The following is a 16,989-nucleotide window of genomic DNA, read 5'->3' on the forward strand; positions in this document are numbered from 1 at the left end:
GGCCTTGGAGTCCTCTGCCGGGTCCTTTGCATCTAGCCAGCCAGTGAACAAGCAGGGTGAACGTGGAGGATGTTGGGACAGGTTTCAGGAGCCAGGCCCACGTTCCCTCGGCCACAACTCAGTCACCTGGTCCCACGACTATTTAAGGGGGCTAAGAAGGGTAGTCTAGCCTCAGCCCAGGACGAGGATATGGGGGGCATGTTGCCAAGAGCTGCCTTAGTGCTTATTCGTGAAGACTTTTGTAAGGGAGACCTTGGCAGGAGGTGATGCTGGGAGTCAGAAGACATTGATCGGGCCCTGATTCCACCAGTTGTCAGCTGTGTGACCTCCAGCAAATCACAGCCCCTTTTGGTCCCACATGCCTTACCAAGAAAGTGAGGATACCCAACCAAATGACCCATATCTGTATTCTTCCAGTTCAGAATGTCTATATGATAAAGCAACATTTTATCATTTCTAATAATCATAGTGCCTTAATCATTTTTATATTGATGACCTATGTGTGCCCTTGTTCAATAATTGCACCCATAATTATAACATTGATTCTGAGGAAAAATACTATCTATTTTCTTCTAATACTTAATATCTAGTTACATGCCATAAATGTATACGTTGGGGGAAGAAAAGAGCCTCCAACTTTGCATCGGAACTAGGTACTTGAAGCCATTAATTACACTGGGGAAAATACAGATATCTGTTTCATCATGCCTGGAACCACGTTTAAGTTATAAGCGCAATTCTCCACTAGCAGATTATTGCTGTGATCTGACCATTTTTGTACAAAACAGTACTTAAATCTATTAGAAGGCATCTGAGCATGCCAGGTGAGCAAGGGGAGAACCGTCAAGGAAATCTGTATCCAGAGCAGCAGAGTTAATAACTACTGACTGAGGTTCTACTCAGTGCCCTCGCTGCCAGCACACCTTGGTTTCTGAAGTGTATGACATTATTGTAACCATAGGGCTTTTGCAAGAACTGCAGGGGCAAGATTTGGGCAGGCAGGGTTGGAGAGGCTGGGATTTAATAAGATGTTCTAAACCTCCAGGAGAAATGGCAGGGAGTCAGGCAGAGACCGATGAGGTTCCCATATTGAAAACAATAAAACGCGGCAGACTCGGAGACCTGACCAGGGACTGGGGTGGGCGTGGAAAAGCAGAGCATGGCCTGGGACACCTCCTCATGCCCCTCTGCCCAAGAGTTCTCCCACCGTTCATAGGAGAATGCCCCAGTCAGGCCACCTGTCCCTCCCTCCGCCACCACCCTCGCCCTCATCCCTGCTGCCATTTTCCCTGAACAACTGTAATCTTGCCTCCCACTCTTGTCCCTGCCAGCCTGTCCGCTCTCACCTCAGCAATACTCTTCTTTGCAGAACACATATGGATTATGTCCCCTCGTTTGCTTACCCCCCATGGCTCTTGCAGCATACACCAGCCACTAACACGGCTTACAAGCCCTGTGGGTGTGGGGGCCGCCTGCCCCGTGGGCCTCACGTCACCCCACTGTCACCCCCACTCGCTGCTGCTGACTTCAGCCACACTGTCATTTCGCGTCCTTTTCAGAAGAAGCAGTGGCTCCAACTGTTTGACTGAGAAAAGGCACAAAACACATATTTCCCTAGAAATACACATACTTCTAGACTTTTGGGGGACACTTTATAACTCATTAGCAACTGAACTCATGGCTTCCAATTTAGAGACACTTCACCTGCAAAGGTAGCTGAGGGTTGAAGAAAAACCTAGCAAGCATATTACTTGAAGATGCTTTAAATGAGTCTACTCTGTGTTTCAAGACTTTATAGACACCCTGACCATGTGTTGCTCTTGTAATTGACCATGTTTTTGCTCAGATCGTGGTTGAATCCTCCCCACCCAGAGCCTGCCCCACCTCCTTGAAAGCATCATGGGCTTCTCCTCTGTCACAGTTCCCGTATGCTATTTTCACACCTGTATGTGGGGTTTTCTGATGAGTGTTTGCTTCCCACACTAGACTTTGAGCACCCGAACAGGGACCCAGTCCGCTTGTTCCCGGTCACCCAGGACCCAACACAGTTCTCAGCATGAAACAGGTGCTCCATACATAGTCGTTGAAGGAATCACTGAGCAGACACCTGCCCTGATTATAATTTCCTTTTCATTTCTTTCCTGTAACCCTCTCTAGACCAAATTGTTTACTCCTTCCCCTGGGCTATCTTCATGTCCCTTTACACAGAACTTGACCACAGGACTCATCACATTATACTTCTGCTATTTTTCTCTCTCCTCTTTGCTCAACTGGAAAGCACTCAGGGCTGGTGACATAGTGGGTGTTCGATGAATGTTTACCACATTGAATTGTGACCTCTGGGAAAGCAGTCTTGGCCCAGATGCTCTGAATACACGAGAGCAAGAGGTGATGCCTAAAGAGGCCCCCCCACAGCAGGCCACCGTGCTGCTGTGCACAAACATAAACCTCGTCTCCACCTCCTCTCACCCATGACCCATTCCTTCATTCAACACAAGGCTCCTATGCTGATGCAACAACTTGCTTATACAACAGCTTTTAAACCTGACAATTGTCCAGAAACCGTCGGGCTATTTGTTACAAGCATAAATTCCAGGGCTCACCCTAGATCTACTGCGTCAGTGTCTCCAGGAGCAGGGCTCAGGAATCTGCACTTAACTAATGCCCTAGGTGACTCTTAAGCAGCCAGCCTGGCTAGCAGTCCATCCTTGGGTGAAGAGTTAAAGCAACACAGTGATATCCACAGCATGAGGTAGAAAAGTCAATGGAAGCATTTGAGGAAAGGCCAAGGAGAGGTCTTTGCTGCCAACTTTCAATTATAAGACGCCCCCCCCCCGCCCCCCGCCATGCACACCCTGGAGTCAGCAGCTGAGCAGAGGAATCTTTTAAGGTTCTGAGAGAAACCTGAACCTCCCACCTCACCCTACCCCTTAAAGAAGGCAAAAAAATTGGACCATTTGGAGGTCACTGTGGAGTTGCTCTTAGGGATTTTAACTGGGTACTATCATGATCTTTATCATTAACATTTCTAGAAAGCATCTACTGCTACTAACATTTCTAGAAAGCATCTACACAGACACTATTCTACAGCTTTACATGTATTATGTCATCTAACAATCAGGAACAAAGAGAGACTAAATGCAAAGTAGCATGCTCTGCCCCCTGCTGGGGAGCTCCAGAAGGAAAACCAGGCTCTTGGCTCTCAGGGATGGATCAGATCTCTCTCTGGAAAGACCCATCCCTGTACACTTCCAGGGATTCCAAAGCCAGGGAGAGGGGTTGGGCCCATCGAGGGCTAGGTATTTTCCCCAGGCCTTACTTTATGAGATCAATAATCCTCTAGACACCAACAGATTCCCTCAAAGAACCCTTCTCCATCCCTCTTGACGGATGCCAGAGTCTAGAATTACAGCCGCAGACCTGCTGACCGCCATAAGCAGCGAGGTTACCTGTGAAGTTCTCTTCATCTGGATGGGGTGGGGGCCTATGGTTCTTTGGTGATGAGGATTGGGTATGGAGGTAAGGGAGGGAAAAGGAAAGCTCAAGGCTAGAATTAATCCATTGCTATCTGGAGATAACTCACTATTTCATAGATTATGTTCTATAGTATTTTACAGTTTACAAAATGCATTAAATATATTGAGCTCTTTTAATCCTCACCACATCATTATGAGGGAAGCTTATTAGCTTCATTTTGTAGCTAAGGTTCGGTAACTCACCAAGGTTACACACATTGACCCAGGGTTCAAACCCAGGTCTGCTGGCTCTGGGATCATTGTTAGCCATCAACATGGACAGATCGAAGCTTCTTGGGAGAAAGAATGAATGAATGACTCTCTCTCCAGTGAGATACTATGGAGGATATAAAGATGAATAATTTTTGGTTTTAAGGAAACTGAAAGTAACTTTCCCCCCTTCTTTTTCCTCTCACCAACCCTCATAACAACAATCATCAAACAATCGTGTTTGGTTAATGCCTGTTGTTGGTTTTATAAGAATAGATGAATTATCTTTCAAACAGTGTCAGCAATACTTGAGATCCAACAAAATAATGGTGCCTCCCAGAGAGCATTTCTAAGGCCCGAAGTCTGGTTCCTTTTACAAAACATTCTGTGGAAGCTCAAACTTTTAATTCATACCACCAAGGAGATATTTGATTGTTTCCTGGAAATGCTAACAATGAGAGGCTCATAAATACTAATGAAACAGTATAGATTAGCAGAGCTCAGCAAGTAACCTGGGGGGCCTAGAAGAGAATTGTTAGATTAAAAAATATAAAGAATACCTTTTTAATTGAATTTTCCCCAGACTGGGCTCCCAAATGTTAATGAATACTCTTTTTGGCTATATGGAGAGTAGACTCAAATAAGTACCTTCAGGAATCCAAAAGTGAATTATCGAATTAGCTTTCGCTGGAAAAGAAATCTATTTATTCAAAGGCTATTTTAGGTGTCATAGGATGGACGAGCTTGAGACAAAGGTTGGGAGGGGTAGGAGGGCCTGAGACATTGAGATAAACATAATTCAAATGCATGCTTCTATTTCAGCCAACTAAGCGACCTAAGTTGAAATTTGCTTATTTGTCCTTTATGACATGATCCCTCAATAATAATAACTTCCTTGGAATATACAAGGCCCCATGTTACCAGAAACCATGTCTTTAGCTTTCCTCACTGAATCCTAATACCTAACACAGTGTGGGGCATGTATTAGGTGCTCAATAAATGTTTGTTAAATGGATGAAGAGCTCTCTTAAAACATTTTCCAGCGCTTCTCAGGCCCTTATCTTTTCTTGAAGGGCATCCTACTATTATAAAGACACCAAGGGTGCCTGGGTGGCTCAGTCGGTTAAGCTTCTGACTTCTCAGGTCATGATCTCACGGTTCATGAGTTTGAGCCCCACATCAGGCTCTGTGCTGACAGCACAGAGTCTGGAGCCTGCTTTGGATTTTTATCTCCCTCTTTCTGTCTCTGCTCCTCCCCCGCGTGTGCTCTTTCTCTCTCTCAGAAATAAACATTTAAAAACTTTTTTAAAAAGGAGGAGGAGCCAAGATGGCAGAACAGCATGGAAGTTTTTTGTGTGTCTCACGTCCATGAAATACAGCCAGACCAACACTAAACCGTCCTGCACACCTAGAAAACGGATCTGAGGATTAACACAACAATCTGCACAACCTGAACCACAGAACTCAGCAGGTATGTGATGCGGAAAGGTGAACTGGGGGAGACAGAAGCTGCGAAGGGCAGGGGGCCACTGTTGTGTGCGGAGAGAGGACGGAGACGGGGGCGGGGGGATACAGGCAAAGAACCCCCCCCCCCCAAAAAGCAGCTGGAGAGAAAGTGGAAAAGTGGAAACAGCCACAGGGACTGAATTAAAAAGGCAAAAAGGAGAAAGGAGAGAGGAGGGGGTTTAAATTCCATTAAGACTGTAAACAGAGGGAGCACAGAGGCTGAAATGCCACAGCTCCATACCTGGCGGTGCTCGGGCGGGAAGGGCGAATCCCCAAGAGCAGAGTGGAGTCCGGGGGTCTTCGGGCCACATGGGGAGAGGCGGTTCCCCTGCTGGGAGGACACCTGGTAGAGGCTGTGTGGGTCCCCAAAGGCAAGGCGCCAGTGGACCTGGGAGAACAACCACATTTGCTGGTGCTGGAACAATGTCATTAAGGGTGAAGCCTGGTGCCAGATGCGTGTTGTGATTTTCCATAATCCCCGAAACGCTGCTGCTACACTATCTTGCGAACTTTCTCTGGGGTGGGCTGGCACCCGGCCTCAGTCTCTGGGCATTGGCAGCAGCACAGTCCCCCGAACGTTCCCGGGTGCGGCCGGCACCCAGACATGGCTCGGTGAGACCCTCCTGAAGACGGGCAGAATGGATCAAAGCCACAGTCCCTCAGAAATAACGGGTTGGGAAAAACGGCCACATCTGAGACAAAACCCAGGAGGGAGGTGCTGTTTGGTCACGCACAGTGTAAAAGCAGGGAGTAGACAGAAGCCGAAGACAAAGGACGGGTGCACGATTGCCGATCGGGGAGAGCAGGATTCCGACACGAGACCGGGTAGCTGGGTGACTCCATTGTCACCATCCCCGCGCATGCGCATACGCACCCACAAGCGCCACAACAACCCACCCCAGGAAGCTAAGCTGCGCCATCTAGTGGAGAACGGAGCCGTTACCCTAAGGCCCGCCCATTTGGGCCAACCTCGCTCTTCAGGAACAGGGCTCTCCACCTACTTATTTTATGGACTATAAGGCGCTTCATAGTTCGACTTCTAGGGGAAAACAAAGTAATTTGAGTCTTATTTCAGTCTGTTCGCTGGTCCATCTATTCAGTTTTCTTTCTTTTTCTTTTTTCTTTTTTCTCTTCTTTTTCTTTAATACAGAAAAAGAAAAAAATCATTTTTATTTTCAATTTTTATTAAAAATATTTTTCTTTAATTTTTTTCTACCTATTGTTTACTCTTGTGTAAATTTTTCATTTCTATTTTACTTCTATCATTTCATTTTAGTCTACTTCAGTGTATTCATTTTTTCACATTTTCTAACGATTTCCTTTTTTTTTCCTTTTCTTTCCCCTTTTTTTTCTAATCTATCAAGCCACTTTCAACACCAAGACCAAAACACACCTAGGATCTAGCATCATTTATTCGATTTTTTTTTTTGCGTTTGAGTTTTTTTTTCCTTTTTTCTTTCAATATTTTTTTATTTTAATTTTTTTACCTCATTAATTCATTTTCTCCCTTCAAAATGACGAAGTGAAGGAATTCACCACAAAAGAAAGAGCAGGAAGAAACGACAGCCAGGCACTTAACCAACACAGATACAAGCAAGATGTCTGAACCAGAATTTAGAATCACGATAATAAGAATACTAGCTGGAGTCGAAAATAGATTAGAATCCCTTTCTGTGGAGATAAAAGAGGTAAAAACTAGCCAGGATGAAACAAAAAAGGCTATAACTGAGCTGCAATCTCGAATAGATGCCACGGTGGCGAGGATGGATGATGCAGAAGAGAATCAGCAATATAGAAGACAAACTTATGGAGAATAATGAAACAGAAAAAAAGGGGAGATTAAGGCAAAAGAGCACGATTTAAGAATTAGAGAAATGAGGGGCACTTGGGTGGCTCAGTCGGTTGAGCGTCCGACTTCGGCTCAGGTCACGATCTTGCGGTCCGTGAGTTCAAGCCCCGCATCGGGCTGTGTGCTGACCGCTCAGAGCCTGGAGCCTGTTTCAGATTCTGTGTCTCCCTCTCTCTCTGACCCTCCCCCGTTCATGCTCTGTCTCTCTCTGTCTCAAAAATAAATAAATGTTAAAAAAAAATTAAAGAATTAGAGAAATCAGTGACTCACTAAAAAGGAGCAACATCAGAATAATAGGGGTCCCAGAAGATGAAGAGAGAGAAATAGGGGTAGAAGGGTTATGTGAGCAAATCATAACAGAAAACTTTCCTAACCTGGGGAAAGACAAAGACATCAAAATCCAAGAAGCACAGAGGACTCCCATTAGATTCAACAAAAACTGACCATCAACAAGGCATATCAGAGTCAAATTCACAAAATACTCAGGGAAGGAAAGAATCATGAAAGCAGCAAGGGGAAAAAAGCCCTTAACCTGCAAGAGAAGACAGATCAGGTTTGCAGCAGACCTATGCACAGAAACTTGGCAGGCCAGAAAAGAGTGGCAGGATATATTTATTCAATGTGCTGAATCAGAAAAATATGCAGCCAAGAATTCTTTATCCAGTAAGGCTGTCATTCAAAATAGAAGGAGAGATTAAAAGTTTCCCAGCCAAACAAAAATTAAAGGAGTCTGTGACCACTAAACCAGCCCTACAACAAATTTTAAGGGGACTCTCTGAGGGGAGAAAAGATTAAATAAATAAATAAATATAACAACAAAAGCAACAAAGATTAAAAAGGACCAGAGAACACCACCCAAAACTCCAACTCTACAAACAACATAATGGCAATAAATTCATATCTTTCAGTACTCACTCTAAACGTCAATGGACTAAATGCTCCAATCAAAAGGCATAGGGTAACAGCAAGGATAAGAAAATAAGATCCATCTATATGCTGTTTACAAGAGACCCACTTTAGACCTAAAGACACCTTCAGATTGAAAGTAAGGGGATGGAGAACCATCTATCATGCTAATGGTCAACAAAAGAAAGCCAGAGTAGCCATACTTATATCAGACCATCTAGACTTTAAAGTAAAGACTGTATCAAGAAATGAAGGACACTATATCATAATTAAGGGGTCTGTTCACCAAGAATACATAACAATGGTAAACATTTATGTGCCAAATGTGAAAGCACCCAAATATACAAATCAATTAGTCACAAACATAAAGAAACTCATTGACAGTAATACCATAATAGTAGGGGACTTCAACACCCCACTCACAGCAATGGACAGATCATCTAATCAAAAGATCAACAAGGAAAGAATGGCTTTGAATGACACACTGGACCAGATGGACTTAACAGATATCTTCAGAACATTTCATCCTAAAGCAGAGGAATATACATTCTTCTCCAGTGCACATGGAACATTCTCTAGAATAGACCACATACCGGGACACAAATCAGCCCTCAGAAAGTACAAAAAGATTGAGATCATACCGCGTATGTTTTCAGACCACAACACTTTGAAACTCAAAATCAACCACAAGAAAAAATTTGGAAAGGTAACAAATACTTAGAGACTAAAGAACATCCCACTAAAGAATGAATAGGCTAACCAAGGAGTTAAAGAGGAAATTAAAAAGTTCATGGAAGCCAATGAAAATGATAACACCACAACCCAAAACCTCTGGGATGCAGCAAAGGCAGTCATAAGAGGAAGGTATATAGCAATCCAGGCCTTCCTAAAGAAGGAAGAAAGATCTCAGATACACAACCCAACCTTACGCCTTAAAGAGCTGGAAAAAGAGCAGCACTATCAGCAGCAGTGTTTATAGCAGCACTATCAACAATAGCCAAAGTATGGAAAGAGCCCAAATGTCCATTGATGGATGAATGGATAAAGAAGATGTGGTGCATATATACAATGGAGTATTCCTCGGCAATCAAAAAGAATGAAATTTTGCCATTTGCAACTATGTGGATGGAACTAGAAGGTATTATGCTAAGAGAAATTAGTCAGAGAAAGACAAATATCACATGACTTCACTCCTATGAGGACTTTAAGACACAGAACAGATGAACATAAGGGAAGGGAAGCAAAAATGATATAAAAACAGGGAGGGGGACAAAACATAAGAGACTCTTAAATATGGAGAACAAACAGAGGGTTACTGAAGGGGTTGTGGGAGGGGGGTATGGGCTAAATGGGTAAGGGGCACTAAGGAATCTACTCCTGAAATCATTGTTGCACTATATGCTAACTAATCTGGATGTAAATTAAAAAAAAAAAAATTTAATAAAAATAAATAAAGAGCCCAAATAAATACACACCCTATGGAGGCCCTCTCTACCTTGGCCACAATCTACAGTCCTCCCCTCTCCCACCCTGAACCCCAGGCTCACCAGAAGACAGCCTCTTCTCCTGCCATATTCTAGAAGTTTCTCTGCCTAGAATCTTTGAACATCCTTTTACCCATGTTTCCCTGTCAAGGTCCTGCTCATCTTTCAAGGTCCTCCTCAGGTGGCTCTACCTTCATGAAAACTGCCCTGATATTCTCCAAGGGCTCAAAGCCCTTCCTCTCTTTCCCTGGATGAACCCAAAAGTGGGCTCCTAATGCATTTATGTTCCCTGCAGAGACCAGCATGACATCTGACACAGAGTAGTTTGTCAACAAATGTGGTGGCGGTATCTAATTTGAGTCCTAGAAATACGGTATGAGGAGCATTTGGTCCCAGGAAAATATATGTGTGGATCGAATTAGTGAAAAGCCCCCAAAGTCTTCCCTCAAGAGAGCATGGAAATCCCTCCAGATAGGCCAAAAAAAAATATGGGGCCAAACAAGGGCTGAAGTAAAAGCAAAGGTGACGGCAAAGTAAGAAGGGAAATCCAGAGACCCAAGTGTGTGAGAAGGAGCAAGTCAGTGGATTGGCCTTGATGGCAGGGGGCGGGGAGGATACCCAAGGGTGCTTTTTCTCGACAAAGAGCCTGTGGGCTTGGTGGCGTGTGAGCATATCCACGGGCACATGATGTTCCAGGGCTTCTGAGGAGCCTCTGGCAAAGGGGTGTGACTTCTCAGAATGTTTTTCTTTGTTGCAAGTTGAGTTTATATTCAGGCAGTCATATGCTTTCTATAAACCTCCCCTTGAGCAGGACTGGATTTTTATTGTATGTATCTTCATGCATTTGTGAAGTATCTAACAATGGGAAATAAATCACTGTGCAGTCTTCTTCCACAACAGATTGGGATAAACGTTTTTAAGTCAATCTGGGGAATAGCCAAGTATTGTAAGATTCTATAAATCCTGGGCTACTTGCCAAAACGGGTTAATTCTACACAAAGGAATAGGAGGCTCAGAGCGACACCTATGAAGGGCTCGCAACCTGGGGATCTGGAGTCAGACGCCCCAGAATCAGTCAGGTCAGCTCTGCCACTCACTCACTGTGTGACCTCTGCCTCTGTCTCTCCAGCTGTAAAGATGAGGAAAATACCTGTACCTACTTCCTAAGGTTGTAATGAAACAAAATGGGTCAATAGGTGGAGAGTGCCCAGGATGGTGACCGGCATATCAGGGCCATTATATAGCATTACTTCACTTTCAAGGACCAAGCATTTCAGCAGTAGGCACCCGTTTATACAACTGCATAAAGTGTGTAGATTACGTCCTCAGGGCATGAGCCCAAATGCCAGCAGGCTAGGACTGAGTTTGGGTGGAGTTTGAGTGAACACACAGGTATGTGTGGAACTTACAGAGTGCTATCCAAGGAATTAGACTTCTGTGGACAACCCCTGAGTATAACACACTCCCCAGGAGGAGCCACACATTTATGCCCCAGTGAAATACAACAGAATGAAACCTGGACTTCATAATGATTGTGAACCTGGGTCCCCAGCGGTTTTCTCCATAAACATCCTGTTCTCTCTTTAAAAACATAACTCATGTGAAAGTGGTTAGAAAAGTATCAAGCAAAACACAAATATAAAGTAACATCATCCTGGTTTTTCTGATTTCCCAGGAGCCTTGGAAGAGAAACTGACCCATTATCCCCAACTCTGGGTGTTTGTGGCACCTCTGTGTGGCCTTAGGCATGTCCCTTCCCCACTCTGGGCCTCAGAGTCTTAATCTTTCAGTGAGAGCATTGGTTGCGATGATCTCTAAGGTCTCCAGCTGAAAATCAACGGGTCTTTGATCTTTGGGTCCCTGACAATGTCTTGTACCAGAAGGCCTCTTGAATTTCCTTGAACCATGTTACCCTCCAAGTCTTGTTTAGACATAGGAACCTGTAGATTCCAGAACTGAAGGAGCCTGTAAGACCTTACACTTGAGAGCTGAGGCCTAAGATACACGTGGAGAGGTGGAGAGGGTACCGGTGGAAGAAGGGCCACTCTGTATAAGCAACCAGAACAGTCCCGGCTGTGGTTGAGCTGACGGTGGAAGTATGGACCCCCATCCCAGTTTCTAAACACCATTGCTGAGCAGCCTGCGGGACTCCTTTTCCAATGCCAAGAAAAGGGCAGGAGTCTTGGGAATATTCAGCTGGGGGACAGGAAGCAGAGATGAGAGCAATGAGGGAGACGAGGAGAGAAACAGAGGGAACCAGCACGTGGTCCCCCACCGCCAAGCTCGGTGAGTCCTCTTTGGGCACAGGAGCGGGATGTGAAGAGGGAGGAGACGGAGCTGGGAAGAGAGCGTGAAGGGACAGTAAAGAAGTCAGGGCTGAGGCAGGACAAGGACTGCTGACCTCATAGCCTGGGGAAGGTCCAGGCCCCTGTGACAGGCGGCAAGACTCAGATATTCCGTCCTGTGCTTAAGCTTCAGTATGTGTGCAAAATGGCGCGTGTGTTCACAGAAAGTGAGACACAGCTGTCCTGTGAGGAGTATGGGTTCAACGCCCATCAGATGAGCTTCAGGGAGAAAAGATGGAGAACCGCTCCTACAGAGGCACCAACCCCTACCCGGAACGCTGAATCCGCACGTTGATTCACGTATCCACCAAATGCTGAGCACGCGCGATGAGCCAGGTCTGATACACTATCAATTCTTATCCCCAATAGAGCGTGTACAAGAATAGTGAGTACTTACTTAAATGTGTGCATTTATTTTGTTTACTGGGTTTCAATACAATTTCAGCGAACTCTGGAAATCTTCAATTCCGTCCCTTTTCCTAAGCCTCAAAAATACGTCGTTGTTAAAAATTGTAGACCGTTACCATTGCGTTTCTCTTGAATTGTCTGTTTTGCTCTCTTCAGCTGGTAACAGGTGCATGCCCAAGCCCAGGGCTCGAAGAGGAAGAAATTGCAAGTGGACAAGGCTGTCTCAGCTTGAGCCCAGGACTTTCTAGTGAGCTACGAGTTTCCTGTGGCCCCAGCCTAGCCCGGCGCCATGGAGAAGATCAGCTCTTTCTTCAGCATCATTTGGGACACCATCTTGACCAAACACCAACAGGGCCTCTTTAACACCATCTGCCTGGGCATCCTGCTGGGACTGCCACTACTAGTGGTCATGACATTCATCTTCATCTGTTGCCACTGCTGCTGGAGCCGGCCAGGCAAGAGTGGCCCACAGCCGGAGCGAAACAAAGGGAAGAAGAAAAAGAAGAAGAGGAAGGCTGAGGAAGACCTCTGGATCTCTGCTCAGCCCAAGCTTCTCCAGATGGAAAAGAGGCCATCACTGCCTGTCTAGTTAGGCAGGGAGCAGAGGCGTCCTTCCTCGGGGACTAAGCCACCTTCCAAATACACACGGGCTAGAGAGCAGCAATGCCCAAAGTGATGCATTCATGTCCACAGAGGAACTAACCAAGGGACGAACCTCAGGCTGAGCGTCCCCATGGAGGACACCCCAGAAAGAATATGGACAGTTCTTGGGCACTGTCTTGGCAGCTATGTGTCCGATAACAATGCTCTTTACCACAGACTCAGGCATCTTTTCCACCTGCATCCCGCAAGCTCCATCCGCAAAAGTACAAGGAACATTTGTCCATACATCTTGACACGTCTCCCAAATGCACACACATGCCCACCATGCACACAATAGTGCCCACACGCACACACATATACACACACGTGTGAATTCAGGCAACAGGTACCTGGGCAAATATATTCTGTTCATCAAATGGTCATTGACAACCTACTTTGTACAAGTACATCATCTTCTCTCCCAAAAATTTCTCATAGGAAGGCCTGGCTGGATTCGGGCACACGTGCACAATTACATACCCAGATAAGGTACCTGTCCACCGTCTACTCCATACGCCACTCAGGTTAGAGATATGTGTTTTCCTATTCCTATCCCCACACAACCTTTTACTGGAAATCCTCGTATTTGGGCACTCCAGCAATATACAACTGTATCAGGTTGTGCATCGACACAGACACGCCAAGTTCCTGTGTTTCTCATATGGGAGAAAAAGTTTCAAGTGAGGTGGATCAAAATCCATTGAAAGCTGTATCTTGCAACTCATGACAAGGTCCCCATCACCATGGATCAGTATCGAATGCTGTCTAAGACCTCTTTTTGAGACGCTACCCCCAGAACCACTCAGCAAGGTGCCCTTCTCCAAGCACAAACTAACAGCTCTTGGTGGTGACTTCTAGAATGTTCTGGAAACCAAGGATACTCCATTCACTTCTGTGAACTGCAGTTGTGAGCCTGTGCAATGTTTTACAGACGGGAAGGAGATGCTACATCTGACAGACACCTGACCTAGGGATTTCCTATGTAACCAAAGCTTCTCAGCAGGGAAGGAATTGAAGCAATATCCGGTACAGTCTCGCGAAAGGCACACTGGAAACAATTTCATAAGGTTGTAATGGATGTGTGGCATGTTGCAGATGGGATACAGAAGTTACAGAGTTTAAATGAAAGTAGAGCGAAGCTATATAGAGGTTTATTAATATTTATCTTGAAGCTCAGGCAAGTGCCTTGCACACAGTAGGTACTCAGAACTGTCTGTGGATGCTGTTGGATACGTGATGATGTTGAGGGTCAACGTGTAATACCTCGCCAATCCCCCCGAGTGACCTTCTGTTCTGAGCCCACTAATTGCTCCAACGGATGGAAGTTGGGTATTGAGTGCCTCACAGGCATGCGCAGAACCGACAGTCAGCTTGGCCTGTGCGCCCCGAGATCCACGACTGAGTTGAGGCGAGTGTCTCCCCACCAGGCTGAGGTTGGGAGGCCGAGTTAATCCACATACGTGAGGAGATGGTTGGTATTTTGATTGTATTGTGACTATATGACAAAGATGGATACTTCCCAAATTGGAAGCGGGTTGTGCTCTGAAAGGTCACTTGCAAATCTGCTGGGTAGCTCTCTTGAAATATTTTCCCACAGAAGCTGTTCTAGGAGGCAGTAAAATTGCAATTTAATTAACAATGTAGCTAAACTATGATATCTATAGTAGCAAGAAGCTAAATTCTGCAGTATTGTGTTCATGGCAAAATGTCCTCCGTTTGCTCTCTTGTGCTGCCTGGTACTCACCTGCCCTGCAGGTATTCTCCGGGCCTGTGGGGGCAGGCATCTCACGGTGACTGCTGCATCCGTCTTCTAACCGGCGACCCTGTGAGGCAGAATTCAGGCCTTCCCGTGTTTTAAAACCAGTCGCATCCACCTTCTCACACCAGGTGGCCCCAAATGCCCTGGCTGCTCAGACCCCCTAGTCATAAGCCCCTTCTAGCAGAGAAAGAAGCACTCTCTGGCTGGCTGTCCCCTTGTACACGGACGCTCGTCATGGAGCAGCTGGCTGTCCCCTTCCCATCACAGGACGATTGCTCATCGCCCCACACCAAATGCACATGCCTCCCCACGCCCTTCCTGCCCCCCTAAGATGGATGACCTTGGGGAGACACGGAGCTGACGGCTGAGGCTGGGTGTCAGATGTGATCTAGGAGAAAGGATCGCTCGGATCCGGGACCACACAAGTAACATGGTTGCCATGGCAACTGGCTGCTAGCTTGAATTAAGACGGCAGTCAGTCAGTTGTCATTGCCAGGACGAGGCCTCTGTCTCCAGGTGCAGCACCCCACTGTCCCCTAATCAAATGGATCTGAACTACCTCCAGGCGCGAAACACCCAGAAGCTCTCTTCTCACTTGTTTCCATAGCCCAGGACTTAGGAGACCCAGATGCTGAACGAGGCTTATGTTTTCCCCACCCCCGCCGCCTCCCTGATAGCCTTCACCAGGGTCCCCCCAACACCATCCAGGGTGCCATAGGCCCCCAAACTTCTGTGGAGTAAGTGGGTCCATGAAAGGAGCCCCGTGAAGTCACTGGAGTCACTCCCTGTTCCTCCCATCATCCTTATCTTCCTCTCCCATGTTTCCTTCTCATCTCATTCCTGCTTCTCCCGGCATCCCCACCCCAGGTCCACCCCTTATTCCTCTTCACTTTTACTCCTTCTCCCCAACCAGCACAGGCTTGGGGAGGAGTCCCCGGGCCGAGATCTGAACAACTCCAGCCAAACTCATCCACCGTCATCAGAGAAGGCCTCCTCCCCACTGCTCAATGTATTCTGGTGGCTTTTTTATTTCTTGGGGGGGAGGGGCAGGGGAGTGGGGAATGTAGAGAAAGGGCAGTCACCTTCTCAAGAAGAGTATAAATGGTCCAAGCGGTATAGTGTTTGTCAGAACTTTTTTCTAGAAAATTCAAACACATGCAAAAGAAAAATTTATTTAAATAAAATATTTGGCAGACAGCAGCGCCTGGCCTCCTTACCTGCTGGCATCAGTTACTTTCTTGACAGTAAATATTTCCCTCTCCCAGACATCACTCAGAAATGACAGAGGCATGGACTCCCGCTAGGACACAAAAGGCCCAGCTGTCCTTGGACACTGTCTTCCCCCTGACAGAGTCATAGGTCAAAGGACCAGGACCAGGCTCTCACATCACTGCCTCCAGAGAGGACACCTCAGAGACTAGGTGTCAAGGACTGACGCTCCTTGGCAACTCTTAGAGAGCATTCCCTTCGATGAGGTCAGTCGATGTCTTCTTGAAGGAAAAGGGAAAATAGCAAAAACTAAGTAGAAATAGACCTCTAAGTTAAATCTAGTATTGGGAAGGGGAGAGATCAGAAGTCTTCTATAGTAGCTGCTGGGGGGATAGATACATACATAGTTAGGTACCTTTATTGTTAAATACGTAGGTACTTACACACACACACACACACACACATACGTGTATATACACACATTGTTAGATACATACATGGATACATAGATATGTATTTACATTATTAGATACATAGATGGATAGCCAGATAGGAAGACACACACACACACACACACACACACACACACACACACGTATGTCTGTACAGTATGTATGTATAAAACGCATATCTTCTTTTCAAGTGGACCACGGCTTTGCATTGGTTGTGAAATGGAATGATTCAGATGCTCCAGAGTCCTCCCTTGATGCTCAGCTGGCCGTTAAGCAGAAGCCCTGTAGAACAGGGCTGTCCGATAGAGTAGATAAGATGGAAATGTCTCTATCTAACATGGTACCATTAGCCACATGTAGCTATTTAAATTAATTAAAATTAAATAAAATTAAGGTACAGTAGCTGAGTCACACCAGCCATAGTTCAAGTGCTCAGTAGCTACACGTGGCTAGCAGCTACCAACCTGCAGAGCACAGATCTAGAGGCTCATGGGGGAAGTGGTCAAACAGGCTGCTAAAACACCGTGTTGACTCCATTTCAGCTAGGGCTTAGGAAGACAGGCCTATGGCACACGCTTCCCCTTCGTCTTGTTTCCCCCAAGGTAGGCTGACATTTCTGTAGTCTTAGTTGGTTCCTGGGCTCCCTTCCCCATTGCCACACACTCCATGACAGCCCAAGAAGAGACTTTTCATTCAGGTCTCTG

At 45.9% G+C, this 16,989-nt stretch overlaps 1 protein-coding gene across 1 annotated transcript; it reads left to right on the top strand.

Annotated features, from left to right (window-relative positions):
• The first annotated feature begins 12,379 nt into the window (after positions 1-12,379).
• Positions 12,380-15,821, top strand: KIAA0040 (KIAA0040 ortholog). The gene has a single exon (XM_045452826.1). The coding sequence runs from the start codon at positions 12,513-12,515 to the stop codon at positions 12,810-12,812; it is 300 nt and encodes a 99-aa protein (XP_045308782.1). The 5' UTR covers positions 12,380-12,512; the 3' UTR covers positions 12,813-15,821.
• The last annotated feature ends 1,168 nt before the right edge of the window (positions 15,822-16,989 follow it).

This window comes from Leopardus geoffroyi, chromosome C3 (assembly GCF_018350155.1).
Source record: "Leopardus geoffroyi isolate Oge1 chromosome C3, O.geoffroyi_Oge1_pat1.0, whole genome shotgun sequence".
In the NCBI taxonomy this organism is placed as follows: domain Eukaryota; kingdom Metazoa; phylum Chordata; class Mammalia; order Carnivora; family Felidae; genus Leopardus; species Leopardus geoffroyi.

Coding starts and splice junctions, on each gene's coding strand:
- KIAA0040 (XM_045452826.1), top strand. CDS start 12,513: ATGGAGAAGATCAGCTCTTTCTTCAGCATCATTTGGGACACCATCTTG.